This window comes from Cuculus canorus, chromosome 20, assembly GCF_017976375.1.
Source record: "Cuculus canorus isolate bCucCan1 chromosome 20, bCucCan1.pri, whole genome shotgun sequence".
Classification (NCBI taxonomy): Eukaryota; Metazoa; Chordata; class Aves; order Cuculiformes; family Cuculidae; genus Cuculus; species Cuculus canorus.
In genome coordinates this window covers 4,006,971-4,027,532 of record NC_071420.1, presented here as the reverse complement: position 1 = coordinate 4,027,532, position 20,562 = coordinate 4,006,971, and the positions used below count along the sequence as shown (strand labels likewise).

Sequence of the window (20,562 nt, the reverse complement as noted above, 5' to 3'; positions counted from 1 at the left end):
TGTTCCTTACTGGACGCTAAACACTGCAAGTCAACTTTAAAAAAGCAAGATGCACGTGATATTCATATAAAGTTACCTTTCAAATAAATACCCGAAGCACACTTAGCAATTCATGGAACACCAAAGACAGAGACCTACAGGACTGCTGTTCTAGGACTTCAATAACTCCGATTTCAGTTCACTGAAAAATTCCTCAAAATAGGCTTTTCTTTTCCAAAGACGAATCGCCCTTCCTATCAGTGTAGCAGCAGGTGTCACTGTTTCACTAACAAAGCAAAGGCTGGAAATAGTCACAAAAAGGACTGGTTTTGACATTCTAATAATGTGAACTGGAGCAGAAAACCTTCACACTAACCACTATCATCTTGCTGAAAATTACCAGCATTTAAGATGCTGGCATTACTTGGTTTTGCAAAAACTTCCTTCAAGCAAGATGTCAGAGACATGCCAAGATAAATTATTTCCAGAATGCTAGAGAGATTGGCCTCAAAAGCAACGAGTTAGAAGTTGCATCTTCAGAGGAAGAGAAGAGAATAAAAATAATATTTTTTTTTTTAAAATGGTATTTTACATATAATCTATTTACAAAACAGTAATAAAAATCCTCTGTTCTTTTTGCCTGTCTCACTTAACATTATGCTTTGTAAATACAACAGGATTCTCTATTTCACAGTGAATTTATTTAACATGCATAATCAATAGGTCAAGTGCAGGTTAAACACAAACCTTAAAACAGTTGAAGCCTCAGTCAGCGACGTACCTGCACGTTCATCTGTTGATTAAAACTTACTATCCAGGCAAGGGGATGGGCTTTAACTCGATTCAAAAGGACAAACCCCACACCAGCACCGACATCACACGGCTCTTTAGCGGAGGCTGCCTGACCCAGCAACGTGTTTATTCCAGGAAATTGTGTCATTCTGCCACTCGAGCTGCCTCCAGTGGAGTTGCCCATCTCACACACAACCTTCTAATCCCTCTGGGGTCACCTGAGGTAAACTCCCCCTGAACTCAGCTTGATTGGCCATCACGGACATAGGACAAATTTCTGTCCCGTCAGATCACCGGAGCAAACCACCTGCTGCACCGGCGCACGGCTTCAGCCATCGGCACACGCTCCTGCTGACCAGCACCCAGACCCAGGCACACAGCCCTTACCCACCACTGCCTGGCCACCGGACTGCAGTGAAAACTTCACTCGGAGACAAGCTCCTTTCAATGAATTATTTAAGAAATTCTCTATAATAGATACCAAAGTATCTGGCAGCCACGCTTTCTTTTATTACTATGTTAAAAACCTGCTCTTCATTTGAAAAGTCACATTTGGCTCGAGACACACTTGTTTAGTCCTCTCTGTGGGCATTCTGGAACCCTTAAGTAGCATTTTATAAACAGTCCTTTCTAGACTTCTTCGAGGACAAAAATGTCTCAGAATTTACCAAGCCTGACCCCTCTCATCCTGACAAGCCTGAGTCTAGCCTTCAGCTTCTCTAAAGTAAAAGCCCCCACACTGAAATTCGAGTCAAGTTGTACTCGCTGTATTCACTGAAGGATTTCAACATCATTACCGTGATGAATACCTTCTCTGCCACACTATTCCACCTGCTTGCCTTCTAATTTACAGAACTTTATGAACTATTGAGAGTTTAAAGCTGAAGCACCTGTTATTGGCATAAGCACATCTTGGAACACATCATAAATCTTCCACAACTTGTGTTTGCCAATCAGCGAGGAAGTTTCACGTTGCTACTCAGAGATATGAAAAATATCAGCTTCAAACAAAGCTGGGGTGTGGAAGGGTGAGGGGGATGAATCGCGTTCTGCAATCGTAAGATAAAAGTTCTGGCAAGCACAGCAGTTCAACCCTCTCAAGTTCCTTTTTAGTAGCTGTTATAGATGTCATTAAAGAACCTTTAATAAAATTAATAAATACAAGTTTTTGGTACTATGTAATTCCTTGCTACAGTATTATTAAATGTGCTAACTGCAAGAATTCTGAAATTTGAAAAAGAAGATTCACACATCCTAAAGTGTAATATTTACTTAATTTGCTGTTCTGCAGCACAGGACAGATTTGTGCAGTCACAATGCCTCAAAGTCCGAACAATTTTCTCTTTAGTATCGCTGCTGAGATACGACTGAATCCAATAACCCACAACTCTTCAGATTAAGGTCGACGGATTTCCAAAACCCTGAATTTCAGAAGGACTCCCCCTCCCGATCCCATCAAGCTTGAGTTCCAACAGAGCTCTGGAGGTTTCTCCAGCACACTGCACCCACACCAATTTCCAGCTGTGAAATCCATGGTAAGGATGCAAACTCAGGATACCCACAGGCTTGGCTGTTACCTCGAGTACTCTGCTTTCCTTCCTAACCTCATCACTGATCTATTCTATTTGCAGTACTTCCCAAACACCTGATAAATGCAAAGGGAAATCGGAATGGGAAGAGCAGGGAACATATTCAGTGAATACCCAGCACTTGTCCCGCTTTCTTTAACGGAAAAAAAAAGTCCAAAGTTTCTTAAATTTTTTGTGTACTTGTTTTCCAACATCCACATTAACCCTGGTAGCCACGCAAATGGATCTATAAGCTTTTTGTACATAATACGCTGCTCTGTTCCCTCCAAAAGACTTCCAAAAGAACACTTTCTGAATCAGCAGAATTTTGTGTTTGCATGAGTTAAACTGGTCTCTTTCTCCTTGCTATTAAGTTCCAGTTTGACTTGGAGCCTGACCACCAAATAAAGATCACTATTAATTTCTGCTTTTTGACAAACACTGACATTATGAAGTGATTACGTATTTTCTTTCCACTGCTAAAACCGAATTTCTGTTGGCTCCAGCATAGGATTTAAGGATGGATTCAACTTCAACATGCCTGGTAGGATCATCAAATAAAATGAATCTTCATATTAAAAATGTCACAAATATGCAAAAGAAGAAGATATTCCACAGAATCAGAAAGAAACTAATGTAGAACACCCTTGAGGTCAGGATTACTTACATTTAAAAAGGGCAGTAAAAAAATGCAGTAAAAGAGTAATTATTTTTCCTTACATAATATAATATACCCACTATAATGGATAGTAAGACAGTTGTAAAGATGAAACAATACAATATCCAAGTGATTAAGAGATTTAAGATACCTGGTTTCTTCCTCTGCGTTTACCATAATTCCTTCGCACGAGGGCCTTATAATTTTCATTTTTCTTGGTCAAATAATAATATAATACACAGTCGGGAACATTCTAAAGTGAAAAAGCAAAAAAAAAGAAAGAATTAAGTTTCCCTGCTATAAAAAAAAATACGTTCTTACTATTTAATTTCTCTCAACACTCAAACTAATCAGCCCCCAGACTAAAATAAAACTTTATTAGATTCGTTTGCTCAGCAGGGAAGTGAATTCACACAAAAATATAACAATATAACTATGCAAAAATTATAGTGTTAAACACAAGTCTCACATTTATAATATCCCTCTGCTACTTCAGTCGGCATGATTTAACCTATTCTAACAATTTGCAAGTTTGAACCTTCTATTTATCATAAAGCTGCGTGCATTCCAGATTTTGTTGTACATCTTAACAAATCCCAATTCTCCATCACTTCTTCCATCAGTTCTACAAAAATCAGTTCTAAAACGATTAAAAGCAGTTCTAAGGACCAATTCAGCCAGCAGTAGGATCCCCTGACCCAAAAGGTGGTGGCACGATTTCTCAAGAGTTAGCAGCGTGCCTCAGCAGAGCCAATTATGTCCTCAGCTAAACAGTGAAACAGTTAAAGCAGTTTACCTTCCCCAGGAAGAAAATAAGATCAAAATGAAATGAAGTGCCATTTCCTTTGTCAACAGTGTCATTTCACTAACTCTTGTGAGATGTTTGCATGCATTGACTGTGTTACTGATCAAGTAGTATAAAATCCTGGCAAAGCAGTAACTTTTTCTGGATTTGTATTTTTTTCCAGAAAGTGATGCTGGGATAAATCACTTACATTTGGAAAGTTAGGGATCCCACCCTAGGCTCTACTTATTTTAAGAAAGGTCTTACCTTCCGTTCCAGGTAGGAAGCAATTAGACCAAAGTTCTTGGGATGTTGGACAAACCTTTTATAAATCAGAAATTATTTAAGTTTAACAACATAATTCACAATCAAATAAGCAAAGCAGTCTTCCAAACAATCTATTCCATTGGCAAGCTTTTCATTTACACAACAGTAACAAGTCTAAAAAGCCCAGTTCTGAAATTGTGCAAATTTAAAACTAAGCAGTTGAAATTAGCTTTTAGCTGATAAAATGAGATCATATACCTACTCATCTCATTTTAATCTTATCATGGAACTAGAGTATTTTAGGAGAATTTCTTATCCAAGGACTAAATGCACATGAGCCTACTCAGCTGAAATTTGGAGAAGTCTATACTTTTGCAATGTTTCATACATCCAGCTAAGAACATTATGAAACATTATTGCACAAAAGCTTCAGCATTCCCGATTTAACTGATGTTTTATCGAGCATCAGTTAGCTAAAGGTGGGGTTAGGTGGCTAACTATCATTTGCAATGTAATAAATATAAAAGGTAAGAAAGCCCATTACTTTTCCTTAAAAATCTCTTTCTCGTGGTCGGTCCAGACATTCATGAACTGTCTGTCTTTATAAACTTTCATGGGATCCTCCATCAGACCATTCATATTAATAAACTTCACTCGTCTTTGTTCCGCATCAAACATCATGGGAGGAATGACAGAGAGCTGACGCATTTGTTTTTCATTATTCTACAGGCAAAGAATAAAAGAAAAAGTAAAAAATATAAAAAGCTGCTACTAATGTTCACAGTTTTTGCATTACACAACTCTTTAAAGCTCCAACACAGTATACAGTCAGACAGTTTGAAACTTCTTTTTGTCAACTTCTTCACTCTTTGGGAAGTTGTCACTATCCCAATGAATATTTAGAGTCAGCTGAAAGAAACAGTGTCGCAAATGTTGAAAAACTAAAATGCTGCAAGGTTTTAGAAGGGAAAAATTTTCACGTATGTTTGAGCTGTAAAAAAATGGGTTGTAGCAAGCCTGGCATGAACAGACACATGAGAAAAATGTAAGAAGATGCAATTAGGAAGCATAATCCTTAAAAGAATAGTATTTGTAAGACCTGTTTCAAGCCAAAGTTCACACAGACTCTCTCAAACCATCCCCAAAAGGTTTATCCTACCCAAAAAACCCAAACCATCCAAAATAGACCTTCCACTGTCAGGAAAAAGATATAGAGTCATTTGCTGTGCTTCTATAGCAAGGTACGGACAACAGCCTCACCTCCTGCTCAGAAAGCCCATCAATGATTTCAGAGATCTCATGTTCACTTCTAGCAATAGTTGCTGAAAGTCCGGCCCCTCTTTGGCCAACTCTAGAATTAGGGGAAAACAGAAGAAGTAAGGATAAAGCGGAAAACAGCGATATTTTCAGATCTGGTACACAACAATGACAGCCTTCAGAATTCTTTAAAACACTGTTACCGATCTCCCAAATGAGGTAGGTAGGACTGCGCTTTCTTCAGCAGTTTCAGAGTACAACTCTGGTCATGTACTGCAACTTCAAACAACTGCTCGGTTTTACAGGTGAATTTGCAAAGCTCAGCAAGAAGGGCACGCTTGAGTCACCACCAAAAAAGGAGCGTTACACTGATCCCATTGCCGGGAGGTGTTTTAGATACATTAACAGGTTTCTGCTGAGTATGAAAAATGTGCATCAGTGGCACAGAAATCATCTTAGTTAGTGCAACTGACTATGACAGACAGCTTTTTATTTTTCATTTTTTAAAAGAAGAAAAAAGCACATTAAATTTGTCTTTCGTCAATTAGATCAGTTTACTAATACAGCACTGACACTCATTACAACAAAAGAACATTTTTAACTTTTGAATTGATGGGGAGAGCAGTAATTTGGGAGAATTTTTCAGCTAGAGATCTTTAGGCCTAAGAATATAATAATTATGAATTTGAGCATGTGGGTCAAAAAGTATTTCGGAGATAAAAACCACTGATAACTAGGGACAAAACACCATCTTTTGCTCAAAGATTTTACTGAACTAATCAATTTGCACAAAATCTGATAAACTTTAGTATTTACATGGCAATAGTATAAAAAGCACAGTTAGAGACAAAGATGCCATTATAACAGAGAACATAAAACCAGTATAAAGAGACAACCCCTTCCCAAGTAGACTGCAATTATAAAGATGCTAAATATTATTAAAATAAAAGCTTCTTATAGATAGGAGTTCTGTTCCCACCCTAACAATTTACTTTCTTTTCCTCTTTTCGTGATTCCACAGGCCAGATATTGCAGACTTCATGACATGTTGGAAACTATCTGCTTTTCCTATGTTTTATGAAGTAAGGGGATTTAGACAGATGGTTAGAAGAGAAAGATGAAATCTTTATGGGGCTTGAACTCTCAAAGGTATATTACAATGATCTCAAGCATTAGATAAACAGGTCTGAACACAACTGAATCAAACAACTTCATTCTAATTTAAAGAACTACCTACAGTGCCATAAAGTGATCTCTCCAATGAATGGCACTTCACTCCTTTTAAGGATTTTTGTGCCGTTTCTGTTTAACAAATGCCTGATAGATTAAAATTAAATAATAGGGACTTAATTGTCACAGCTTGCATACTTCAAAACACAAAAGTGTCTGGAATAAAATTACATGGCAAGTACAACAAAAAAATCACTCACACTGTTAATTAAAGAAGTAAAATGATTTTTGAGTGTGTAGGCCAATGAATGTAGGGATATGAAACAAAGGAGCAACAGATACCCTGTGACAGAAAAATACTAAGCATTAATTGGGTGTGTAGGTGCAAAACCAACAGGCTTGCACGAAGCTGTTGCTCCAATTATCTGAAGATCAACTCCACAAACTTCTCTGAACAGCTTAACTGACATCGGCTCACCAAGCACCACAGCCTAATGAGTGTTAATTAGCCCTTTTTCTGTATTTCTTTTTGAAAAATACAGGGTTTGATGGCAGATCTGGAAAGGGGGATAGGAAAGAACAATTTGGACATTGGCTTAAGAGGACACCAAACTGACAAGGCTAGCACTGCTGACAAAGCTGGCAGGGAGGGGCAGGAGAGGGCAAGACAAGACAGTGGATTTATATGGAGGACAGTCATGAAGATCCTTAGGATGGGAAGTGAAACTCCAGCTCAAGGCCATGAAACAGTGAGCAAACGAAAGAACATTTTACTTCATACTGTATGATACACTAGTCTATTTTAAAAAAGAATAAAAGTGACAAACATAAAACTTAGCCATTAAGCTGTACCAATTTTATTATAAATAATTAAAAAACTTAAGTCCTAGGAAATATTTTATAAGAATATTCCAAATCTATGGTAATACCTCTGGAATCGTTCTTGCTGTTCTCTTTGCTTGCGGATCTCTGGAAACTGTTTTTCATAGTACTCTCTTGTTTTGCTCTCCTTAGCTTTCCTGCGTGGATTATTTTCTATTCTGTCAACTTTCTTCTCCCATGCCTCCATCAGCTGATCGTAACGTTGACAGATTTTCTGTTCCTGTTAAATTCCAAAAGTAAACTTTGAACTAAACAAAAATATACTAAGTGATCAGTACACAAAACATGGGAGGGTCCATATTTTTCCTGCTCTAGTGGTTTTCCATTTTGAAGATGACATATACTCAGTTTTCAGCAGAGAGAAGGTAAGGAAGTGAATATAAAAATGTAGATTTTTAATGTCGTGCACTATTTCTTTGCTTTACGAATCACAATGGTATGGTAACTGTTATTACTGCCTTCCAGAAATCTCTCATCTTCTGGCACCAGGCTTTTAATTCATGTAATTAGCCTGATGTTTAATTTTTTATTTCTTTTATTTTAAAATTATAATTAACAGAATGGGGCTGGAATAATGGCAATACGTACTTAAGCTCAGCAATATGTAGGGTGCTGCTCCTACATAAAAAAAACAGGGCCATAAGAAGAAAAATACTTCATAACATTTTCATGGTGGAATCTTCCAATTTGACGTATAAACTCCTGCTATTCTTAATAAAAAAAAATGATCTTTCAGACACCACCCAAACCAGCATTTTTACTCTGTACCTCACTTGCTACAACAGCTTGCAAGAGAAAGCATTAAGTCAGTCAATAGTGGTACCCAACATACACAAGTTTGATCAAAAAATGCTGTCTGACTTAAAAAAATAAATCCGAGATCTGCTCCATTTTCTTTCAGATACTCTGGCTTCTGTACAAGGAAAGAAGCTCCGAGAGGGCAGGCATGACAGTAAAGATTGCCACTGAGTCTCTTCCATTCATAGTCTTTAAGAAAAGATAAGGAAAAAAAAAAGGCTTTTCCTTATTCTACTTCAGATGGGTTTCAGTCAAACAATTAACAAACCAGTTATAAACCTGCAGTTTGTTTTCCAATAAATCCAATAAATAATTTTAGCTTAAGAGCAATCGGATTCACATGACACATTTGGGAATGAAAGTCAGGGGATCCAGACAGAAAATCAACCACGTGCTCTTTTTACAAAACCACAGTAGTATTACCCGTTGTTTTCTTGCATGATTTCTTCTTTTAAAGAACAGTATCAGCTTCTTCCTCATCACTTGGTTTCTGGAAAACAAAGTTTTGGGTGAAAAAAGTGATCTACATAAGAATTAAACACTTCAAAACTAGTAAGCAAAGCCGATATGGGTTCTGGATGCCAGATCATTATTACAAAAAATATTTTCAGGGGTAGAAAGCAAAGGCAAAATTCCTGATGAAACAACGATCTAATGAACGCAGTATATAAGACAGAAGATTGCTGAAGCCAGCTGGAACACACAACTGAGACACAGAAGCTGCCAATTTCAAGCTAGGTGCTCTCCTTTGCCACAAGAATATGCTAAAATGAGTCAATTTGGCTTAAGGTATTATGCTTTGAAAAAACAAAATCATTACCAACTTAAAAAATAAGTATTATGATACACATTTATCTTTAAATTATGATGAAAAGTTACTGTTTCCCTTTGCCTTCAGTAAATCTAACTTATTTCTTGCAGCACTGCTGTACACCAACAAAATCTGAAAATCAGACAGATTGGAAGCTTTCAATAAATACATACATTCTATTAGGAAATCACAAAAATAAAAACTGAATGAATGTTTGAGTCTAGGCCCCTGAAATGGCCCAACGACAATATGGAAGCACTTACGTTTTGATGTTTTCATGGTAGACCTTTGTGTCCGATGGCTGGTTGTAAAGTGGCTACAATTTTGGATTAAAAATATACACTTAGTACTTTTCAGAGCACGTAATTCTAAAAGTATATGCAATATTTAACAACACTGCACTCAATCCAAGATGCAGCAATCTGAGGGGACTAGAGGATACTCAACACAAAGCACAGATTTCATTACTTGCAACTACATTATAACTACTCATTGTTTGTATTTCACACTATTCTCTCAAATAGATTCAAATCTATTTTAAAAAATTACTCATAAGGCAAATCAGTTCATTCCAGCCCAAACCCACCAGTGTATTTAAACACAGATTTCTTTTACACAAACATAGAACTACAGCTGTTTACAACAGAATTACAGACGTGAAAGTAACACTGGCAAGACAGAAAAAAGCACAAAAGGTAAAAAAAAACCCCACAACCTACCAGTTCAACTTTTGGACCAAGACCTTCAAAAATCTTGTGAGCTTCTTCTGCTTTTTTCTGCAAATAAAGTTTTTTGTATAGTATAAGTCAGTCACCCGAAGCGAGTATCAGAAGTGTACCCAACTCTTTCACTATGCTAGCTTTTTTGTTGTGGTGCCACAGCAGGACAAGAAATCAGGACTCAAATTGTGCAGTTACTACTCTGATCTCCACGTCTGGAAGCTGACAAGAGCACAAAAGCAGAAACTGACCTCTGCGGTTCAGAAAGAACATGCATTTAATCAATAATATAGCAATTAATACAGCAAATAATTAGGAAGAGGAAGAAAGGTGTCCAGTAAAATGACGTGTAGATAGCCTTGAAAAGTGGAACTAAGAGACTAAAATATTGAATTGCAAAGTCTGACAGTGTGAACCAATGTGTGCACACACGGAGAAGTAGAGCAAAGCTCCTAAAGGAGGTGGCACTGGGTAAGAGAGCTGGCTTTCACAAATTCATTTCAAGCCTGTATGATCTTCCAAAGCCCTTTGTCAGCAGAGGCAGCTATCTGCAATGACACAACACTAGCTCAAATTTGCTTCTCTTCCCCACGGAGTTGCATGTGCTACCTCTAAGATGTCCACAATGAAAAATATAGGAGAAAGTAATCCATAAAGCATCCATCTATCTGTGTGTATTTATACGTATCTATATCTATCCATCTCAACACAAGGGTGTAGGGATAGATGTGTTCCCTACACTGCTTACAAGATTGAAGAAGGATCCTGTGATCACGAATGAAAGTGTCACTCAAGTGTCTTTCATTTAAAGAATTAAATCTTAAAAGAGGAGTGGGCAAATCAATAAAAACAGGAGAAGCAAAATTTGCCCCACAGAAGTGAATTAATATACAATGGATTTTAGCACACTGGGTCAGATTCACAGCTACACTCGGTCAGCTGACATGCATGCTTACCCGATTTTCATCATAAATAATTTGGACAATACTGCGGTGTTTCTGTTCCACTGGAGGAGGGGAGACAGGCCTCTCTGGCTCGGGAGGCTTAGCAGCTTCTTCTTCAAGTTGTTGCTAAGAGACAAAAGAAAGAAAATCAGCCATCTGCATCGTGCTACCCTTACCAGTAATTAGTCACCAGAGATAAAATATGCATCTGATCAACAGTTAACACTGCCCGTTATTTCTCTTTTTACCTGACAAGGAATGAATGAAATGGTTTTAAAGCCAAAAGGGACAATAACAGGATTATTTTTTGCTTTATTGATAAACCAAAGTAACTGTTCACAAGACTCACTGCAATGAATCAAAGTTGTTTGAGGTTGGCATTTAAAGCTACTGTCACACTGTAATTTAATCACTATTTAACCAAAAATACTAACTTTGGAGAACAGTTACACCAAACCTGCCTTCTCACAAAGGAAGTAATCCCAAGAGCCGCCTTTCTACACTGTAGATACTTAAATGCCATTATTACTGCTGTCATACTGTTTAAAAAGGTACAAAAGTCCCTCTAATCCTCCACAGAGAACATCATTCTAAACACACTTCATTGCAGAAATAAACCACTCCACATATATTGACATTCCAAAACCGTTACAATACGAAACAAGCAAAAAATACCAACAGCAAAAAAAGCTGTAATAATTTCCTAGCTGTGACTTATTTTCACATCAAATAAATCTGGTTCAATGACATCTTAATCTTTTAACTGTAAATATCCTTCATCCATGCCTGCCACAAACAGCGCAAAGAGCTTCTGACTGTAGAGATCCATCCCATCTTACAGTATTGGTTAGAATGTGCTACACTGCTGCATAAGAATGCAAAATCTAAACTTTTTGCAGACTGCTATAACAAACAGGCTCAATTATTGCAGCCAACAACAACTTTGTAATTTTTTAGAAGTCAAATCATGGTACAATCATGCACAAAACAACATTCCTAGATAATACGCAGAGTACTTGCTGATTTTGTGGAAAAGTGAACAAGCAAGCAAAAAGATAAGCATCACTAACACACCACCAGGTACGCAGTGACATCTTTTTTTTGTTTCTCTGCTGAAGCTCATTTTACAGATCATTAGAATTCAGGTATAATTAAATGCTTCCAGGCCACAAAAACACACCGCTCCAGAGAGCTGTCTGTTATTCTGGACCTACAAGTTAACAAATCTTATAGCATAGCTCTCATTTCCTACAGTTCTCACTAAAACTTTGGAAGTCATGAAAGGAAAAGGAGACAAGGACTTTGGTTCTTCCAATGAATCACAGATGCCCAAACTGAAGGGTGGGTTTAGTTGGCCACAGCAGCTAATGAGAAGGTAAAAACTACTTTCAGCAAGCATCTCCTTTGTTTCCAAAGGCTGAAGTGCAGTTCTCCGAAGCAGAGAACAGCCAGGACTGCATTAAAACAAAAGTAATATTTCTCCTTTATTTCTTTGCTTTCTCTGTTTACCTGCACTCCTCCTACACTTTTCCCCAGGGCTGACCTTTGCTCAAGAGGTTAGGATCTCTTGCCTTTGTGAAAGCAGGTGATCCAGGGACTTTTTTACAAGCTCTGATTTTGGAGACAGACGCAACGGATTCTCCCCTTGCACAGACGACTACCTCCCCTCACACCGCAGCCATCTTAAAAGCTGAAATCACAGCCATAGTGCCCTTGTTTCACCAGCTATCTCGATGAAATTTAAAAGATAAAGCCATCTACTGTTGGTGTTCTTATCTGGCTTTCTCCTGTTTCCAAAAATGTTTAAAACTACCTGATGTCCAATCAGGTAGTTTAAATGTTCCAGCAAAACCATACACATAATCCTCCCTTTTAATTTGTTCTTTTGGTTCATGCAAGCAAAAAAATTCACGGCCACCACCAAAACAAAGTTTTTCCACACCTTTTTCGCTGGCAGATAACAACAGTAGTGTCTGCTATGCTTACTTGCTTTTTCTTCAGTTTAAGAATTTGCTGTTCGACTTTTGCAATCTCACGATCTACGCGGTCCATGCTCTGTATCAATTCTTCCTTCGACAGCTTTGAAGGTGAAGCATTTTGGTCCTCCCCACAAGGCTGACCAGAAATTGGAGAAGATGGTCCCTCATGCTTTCCTCCAAAAGCCGGGTCCTTTCATGGGGAGAGGAGTTGGGGAGATCAAGGGAAATCAGTCATATTAATAATACGTGAATGAGTGTTCCATATCCAAACCAGCATGCATGACTGAAAAAGAATTTTCAGTTATCTATATCGCACTAAGTTTGATATTTCAGTTTCTGAATGCTCTAAATATTTAGAATTAGCTGATAGCTCATTTAAAATACTGCAATTTCAAAGCCCATCTTCAAAAATAACAGCACGCATCCATATTTACCTTGAAATCAAAATAAGATCAAAACACCTCCATTTTAAAAATATAGCTCCACAAATGTAAACACTATCTTTTAATTCTAAAGGAAGGCAATCCTCAATACTCTGAACATACATTGATGAGGATATTCTTGAAGACAACCATGACCAGCCTGATAAAGTACAACTGGAGTCAGCTGGGGTTATAAATGCTAAGTTCTCTTAAACTTAACATGACATAAGAGAAGTGATGTCTTAAGAGGACAGATCATTATTAATTTTGCCGAAGTTTTTGTCCTTTTTTTCCCCTGTTTCCAAACAATATATTTCACGCTACTTTATGTTCTAACACCAGCACTGTTGTACCTTGCCTTTGCGTACGCCCTCAAACCATCATGCTCCATGACTACCTTGCTGGCAAATGCTCATTCAGTCACAGGCCCCTCATTCAATCTAATCTGACTGAAAGATGATGTGTCTCAATGCCACTTCTCCTCAAGATAACACTAGGCTGCATTTCTAAATAGAGACAGTAGATTTCTATATGTAGCACCTGGGTAAAGATTCAGTTACACACACGCATGCTAACACTGAAGTCTTAGCTCAGTTTCTGAAAGCCCCTTTGATCTTGCCTTTCCTACGCAACACACCAAGCTACATGCTATCATAATTTTACTTCACAAAAAGTTTATTCAAGTGATAAAAGGAATGGTAGAGAGAAGGCAAGACAAGTAATCAGCTTCCTAAAAATCTCATGTCTGTTAGCTTTTGACTCCATATGGAGAGATTTTTCTTTAAATGACCTGAGCTGAGAAACTTGAGTGTTCACCTCAAGACCTCACAGAAGTCATACCCACTATGCACCACCTTTCTGGGGTGTGCTTGTGTGCGCACATAAGAAAAGATAATATTCATTTAAGAGACATTAGTCTGCTCTAGACAAATCTAGATCAATATTCAGTATCCACAATGGAAAATATCCACACCAAACATTTTCAGCATCATAGCAGAAAATGTCTTTACCTTCTTAATATCTGCAGATCTCAACCCTTCCTGCACAGGATGTACTAAAGGCAAGACAGTAGCTGCACTGACACGCTGAAAATGAGAATCGGAGACTTGTTCAAGACGTGGTCGTTTAGATTCCAGTGAATCATGATCTGTCTGAGATGGACCTGGGTGAAACTGCTGTTCATATCCAGTTCTCCTTTCCTGAGGCCTAGAATACAGAAGAGATAAACTATTAAAATATATTGTTTTCCATATAAGAAAGCCATATGGAGTTAATCGACCTTTTTCAAATACAAAGAGATGCATTTTAGTTAAGCTCCTTCTAAATAGGAAGGCAGACAAATGTTTTTAAGTATGACCTTCAAAAACTTAGGTTAACATCCACTGTAAAAGAGAAAGTTAACTTGAATCTTGAAAGACACTGTTTAAACGCATGCCTACAAACCCTTAAAGAAACTTACCACTGCTACAATGTTATTGTTCGAATCAAAGCTATGAATCAAACTATAAACAAAAAAAATTCATGAGATAAATATAGTTCCATATTCCACTGAACACAGATGGCCACAACAGCTCCACTGTTTCATTTTTCACAGTCAAAAGAATTTTGAAATAGGCACAGAATGCCTAAAATGAGCCATGAGTCTATTTAGAACGTGATCTCTACTAAAATGCTACTACATGACAGAAACAGTCATTGATTCAGTCCATGAGTCATTTAAAAATTCCTCCTCAGAAAAACGCTAGAGAACAGTGTCACCAGCTCCTTTGCAGTGCAATGCAAAGGAGATGTTGAAGTGTATGAGGTTCTTCTATGAACATCTTCATGGGAAGAACCACTGAAAAGAGGACAGTGGATTCCTGTATTTTGCCAGACTTACTGAATAAGCTTTTATCAATGTATGGGCGGCAGTATTTCTGCTATAAACTGAAGTTCTGATAACTCTAAAAGCTATTGTGACTCTCAGCACTAAAATAGAGCCTTTAGTGATATTTCAGTGACACTAGATAAAGGCAATATGCAAGCCTCAGATTTCTCTATCATCAAGTTACTTCAGGGAATATTCTAACAAGATTTTAATCTAGAACAGTATTTACAAAACATTCATCACTCGTATTTGTTCAGAACCAGATACCTCAGTTAAAACCAAAATAAACTGCTTGCAGCTATCCAGCATATCAAGTTGCTCCTAGCAGATATACTTACTAAGAGTTCATGGAAAAAAAGGTCGTTACAAGCAATAACACTTGCTTACAACTGTACATCAGCACACTAATGCACTAAAGAACCGAGGTGCATAAATCATATAGAAACCTCTCCCCTAAACAGAAGCATATACTCACTAATTTACTACAATCCATTTAATCTTACTCTGATCTGTAGTGGGTTTTTAATTACTAAATTTGGTTTCCAAAGTGCATCCAATACTCTCAAGGAATACAGTCACATGAATGTTAAATACAGTCTGAAAACCTTCTTGAATCTATCACCCTTACAGTAATATTAATGCACGTTTGAACATCCATCAAAATCCACCATGAAGCAATCTATTTTACTGAGAAGGAAGATAGTACCAATCTGAAACTAAATTACAACGCATGATTCACTATAGCTGTCTATGATACTTGTCCTCAGTGAACCTCCTGGGCCCAGATTAGTTGCATCGACTTACACAGAGACAGGAATGGTACACAAGACTGACGGACAGCATACTCAGAACAAATGTATGAAGCTGTCAAATGTCTTGCCCAAAACAGCATGCACTCCGATTCAGTCCTCTGTGCCTAGAAGTCCATTTTGTGCCACACTGTGGTGTTTTACAATTCTTACAACTCAAATACCCCATTACCTCTGTTGTCTCTGCTTGCCCAGCCACAGACACTGTCTGCTGAATGCACAGGCCTCATCGAGAAAGTAATACAGCTAATATTTGCAATGTAGTAACTCTTGCACTTGTTGTTCTAGCTCGGCAAGACTGAATTATCCCAAAGCTACAAACTTCACACACTTTTAGTCTTAACAGCATTAAAAAGTCTGCACTATGCACTGGGCTTCTCAGGAGCTTACTGACAGCATTGTTAGGAGAGTTGTGGGAAAAGCAAAGCCTGTCACTTCGTGTCTGCGAAACAAATACATTGGTTAAGCCAGAGGGACCGAGGAATTACACAACAGCTACAGCACTCAAATGCAGAAGACCAACACCATTACAATAAAGGAGAACCAATTAATAAAGTGAAGTACTTAGGAAAAACTTGTGAAACTCAAAAACCTTTATATTTAAAAATGTTAACTTTACAGAAAGCAATAACTCACAGAACATTCTTGTTCCCATACTTGAAAACCAGCATCCTCACCTGTCAGACCCTGGGTGGAATTCAGAAAGCAAGGAAGGCCTGCGCCGAAGTTGCTGCTGCTGCTGTTGCTGCTGCTGCAAGAGCTGGGTTGCCTGACTGACTTCCAGGTGAGACGAACGATAATCAGGAACTGCAAATTCCTAAATGAAACATACTTCTCATGTTAACAAGAACAAAGGAACAGAAGACAGGATCAAAAGCATTTGGTGTCATAGAATGATCATTTCCAAAGATGTTTAACACAAGACAAGACCAGATCACCAAAGCCTTATTCAAGCTCAAAAAATGAAGTTCGTGAATGGCAGTGCTATGCTTTAAATGAACTTTAAATAGACAAAATAATACTACAAATTCCACCTAGCTTAATAACAACTTCTAACACAATGCAAATCAGTCAACAGCAGCAGAAAATCCTTTAAAAAAGTTCTTGCAAATCAGTCTTGCGCATCCAACTACAGAGCAGTAAACTGAGAATATATTCCAGTAACCCTAGGCAATTCCTTCTGCGATCAGCTCAAGACATTCTTACATCAGACACTATCAATTAGGACTAAGAGTCAGACAAGATGCATCTTCTGACAGATACAATTTATAATCAAAGCAAAGTACAAGACAATTTTTTTTCTCTATACGGGTCTTCAACCACTTGCTTTTACAAATTACATGCAGCTGGCATTAATTAAGGAGAAATTCTACACAATCTGCAATAAGTCATCACGCATAAGATTTAGTTTTTACAAATGATCTAAAAATAAATATGGAGCAAGCCAAAAAGCTCCAATACTGAATTTCCTTTTGCAAACACATGAGCAGAACAAAACATCTGAAGTATCTGCAGCAGGAGGAGTATTTCATTAAAAGAAGGGAAACCTAAACTGTTTTAAAGCCAAGAGCCCGTCCCTTACAGTCCACCATGCCATACAGAACACAGGCCGGCAGAATAGTTGCTCGGCAGATATGACCAAGCAGAAGATTCACCAAATCCAGTCCCTCAATCCTGGCTGGAGAACACAGTACCTGGAAGCACCAGCCAAGCTGCTTGAGAAAAAATTCAGAATGTAACACAAGTTTTTACATTTCAGATTCACATTCTCCACCTTGCAAACAGCTTTTGTCAAGAACTGCGTTTGGCTTACAGATAATTCAGCCCAATACTCCTCACACAGAAGGAGGAAAGTTGACTATGGGGTTCACTTCTTGCTTTCCTGGGCCTAATAGGAGTGTAATTCCCCATAAAAACTTAACACTCACAAACGTCCCCAGAGTTCAGTCTCTCAAAGGATTTGTTACACTCAGAACACTGCATCCATATTAAATGCACACTGACTGTAGACAGGCATTTGCATATTCCTGGAAAATTACTGCTATCAATGCATATGGACTCAGACATGCTTAGCCGGCCAAATTTAGTATGACAAAATATTAATAAATTAAAGCAAAACTGCAACAAAAGTTTATGAACACAGTCCCTAGTGAAATCATTCAATCTACGAGAAACCAGTGATAAAACCAGCAAGTTTATATTACTTCACCACAATAAAGGTATAGAATTATAAAACTCTGCTTTCTGACAAAACACAAGTAAAAATGCAAATATGTACATCATCTGGAAGCAGCAAAATGCAGTGCTTTCAGAAAAAAGAAACAAGGAGAAGAAACCAAAGGAAAATAAACTACTCCACAACTGTTATATCTACCTAAGCAACACTGGCAGCAGTTCTCCCTAGCAGGCAAAACACTTTGCTACTTTGAGTATTTCTACATAGCCGATTTTTCAGCATTAAGAAAAGTAGAGGAAGAAAGGATCAAAAAGACAGCCTTCTGGGTAGACGAGATTCTCAAGGTTCAGACAGGCCAATTTCTAAAGAAATGTTTTGCCACTTTGAGTAGATTTACAAATGTGAAATAACAGGAAATATTGACAAGCTGACAAACTGTAGGGTTTTATTTAGAATATCTTCATAATTCTACAGATTATTTTTTTTTTAGTACTAGTCTATGTAAAAAGAAAGAAAGGGTAAAAAAGGGGAAAAAAATATCAGGCTAAACTTCTAAAAGCCAAAATTACAGTCAATGGGAGTCAGGGATTTGAATCATTTCAGCTAGAGCGTTGCAGGAAGGCATAATTCAACAGGTAATTATATTCTTTCAAGGTGATACTTCAAAAGGAACCAAGGAGCAGCACATGGCTACAGACTACGCTTCCCAGAGGTTACACCACAGTCAGCCTCTCATTCCCAAACACAAGTACTTAGATAACTGAATCCATCAGCCTTAATTCAAGAGCTAAACTCCAGAAGCACAATCAACGTTTTTATAAAGGTCTCCCCAGTCAGTTTTAACTGTGTACACTGGTCTGCAACTCCACTGTTTTCAAAAGCATATGACTTTATTACACTGATTTGGGAAAAAACCTTTCCATTTGGCAGAGCAAACACAGGAATTACACTCTCACTAAATTTGTACCTTTTGTCTCCTTACCTGCTGGTGCCGGGTGCTAGGGAAGGTGTACTGGACAGAGTGAGTTGGGTAACGGCTCTGTTCTGTGCTGAATGCTCCTTGGTTAGGAGGGTAGCCGGAACTTGACATTATCAGAGAAGAAGTCTTCACAAAGCTGTGAGATCAAGACCAGCAAGCAATCATGTTTCTAGGAAACCGCCTAAAGGAAAAAAGATCACTGATAAGCACTGAAGTACCAGATGTACTCACAATACATTACAGCCATAGTCACCTAAGCAAAACAACCATTACCAGTAAAAGCTTTTTCCTGATGTATTTATTTAATAGGTTACTCTAGTCTGAAACATGTTAACGGGTCTTAAATGGGCTCAAAATGAGACATGTCAGTATTGTCTACACAAAGATTTGAGGATTATATTGTCAGAATACACCATTTTACCAGTTGCCATTTGAATTAGGATTTTAAAAGAAAACCAGGTCACTTTCAATAGATGTTAAAGAGATCATAATAGCCTATAAATTGACTCCTTATTTACAATCAATTTCTTTAGCACAATATGAAGTTAACTCTCACGTCTTCTACAGAGTTTTTTGATCCTATGAGCCGTTTCTTGCTTTCAGATTCAGGTACTTTTAGGACTGCTTTACTCAATGCCACCTACAGCTCATTAAACTGCCAGGTATTGGTCAGGCTTTAAAACATCATTACTGCTAACAGCTGCTTGACAAAAGTAGTTAGTAAAAAAGGTGGTCACAATGAACAAAAACACAACTTCAATTGTGCAGTTTACCTGGTATGGGATGCCAGAAACTGAATATACTACAATAGACTATGAAGCCTTCAAACAATTCTGTTTAGTTGACATTCAATGACTACTTTGCCTCTATCGTGCTCTCCAGCTACAGCTTTAACTCATACAGACCTGGGGAGGATTGTGAAAACTGGAAAAAAATCCAGTCAGGTTCACTAACAAAGTCTGAGCATCTATGATGCTGTGCATCATTCCAGCTGATGATGATCAGAAGACATTGAACGCTGCACCCATCAGCACTTTAAGCAAGTAAATCCTGGCTCTAACCAAAAGTGCTGGACATATATATTCTCTAAACACATGATATTTCTCTCTGATAGCTCAAAATAATTAATCCTTGGAGCCTATGTATTAAATACACAATTCTATCAGACCCAGAGCAAACACTCAGCTCCAGTCCAGGGCCTAGCAGACATATCAGACCATCACAAAGTACCTATTGATCCCTGCCTAGACGGCTTCATTTCAAAGTGCATTTATCTGCAGCCTTTCAGGAACATCACATGTAAAGTTACACTTATGAACTGCATTTTCTGTTGTCAATAGACAAAATCTTTCAGCTCAGGAAAGCTACACAGCAAGCTATACAAACAGAACTTAAAGTTGGTATTTGTCATTCCCATCCTCTCTGGGATTTTTTCCTCATCTCTCCATCAAAGAGAGCTTTACACATTGGAGTATAAGAATAATCACTCAAATTTAGATTTACTTCTTGTACCTGATTTTCAGATATGAATAATTAGAGAAAACAGTAGGTTTTTTTCAAAGCAATACTACAGATTACTAGTTGTGTGCTTTAGAGTGTCTGCATATCTATTATGGCATCTTTAATTCATACCCAAATGACAAGTCCTAACAAAGAACCCTTCACCACTAACATGTATTATACTTAATCATCCACACAGCA

General features: G+C 37.8%; 1 protein-coding gene across 3 annotated transcripts in view; it reads right to left on the bottom strand.

Annotated features, from left to right (window-relative positions):
- Positions 1-20,562, bottom strand: part of NCOR1 (nuclear receptor corepressor 1) — a 65,453-nt gene that overhangs the window by 33,333 nt on the left and 11,558 nt on the right. For all 3 annotated transcript variants that reach the window (XM_054084879.1, XM_054084876.1, XM_054084878.1), the window contains exons 2-14: positions 18,865-19,042; positions 16,384-16,523; positions 14,041-14,236; positions 12,616-12,798; positions 10,642-10,755; positions 9,686-9,742; positions 9,230-9,282; positions 8,579-8,645; positions 7,405-7,577; positions 5,309-5,399; positions 4,593-4,771; positions 4,049-4,103; positions 3,149-3,250 (exon numbers count right to left, since the gene is read on the bottom strand). In XM_054084879.1, coding sequence (XP_053940854.1) covers positions 3,149-3,250; positions 4,049-4,103; positions 4,593-4,771; positions 5,309-5,399; positions 7,405-7,577; positions 8,579-8,645; positions 9,230-9,282; positions 9,686-9,742; positions 10,642-10,755; positions 12,616-12,798; positions 14,041-14,236; positions 16,384-16,523; positions 18,865-18,972 — 1,518 coding nt within the window. In that variant the 5' untranslated portion in view covers positions 18,973-19,042. The remainder of the gene's footprint in view (positions 1-3,148; positions 3,251-4,048; positions 4,104-4,592; positions 4,772-5,308; positions 5,400-7,404; positions 7,578-8,578; positions 8,646-9,229; positions 9,283-9,685; positions 9,743-10,641; positions 10,756-12,615; positions 12,799-14,040; positions 14,237-16,383; positions 16,524-18,864; positions 19,043-20,562) is intronic.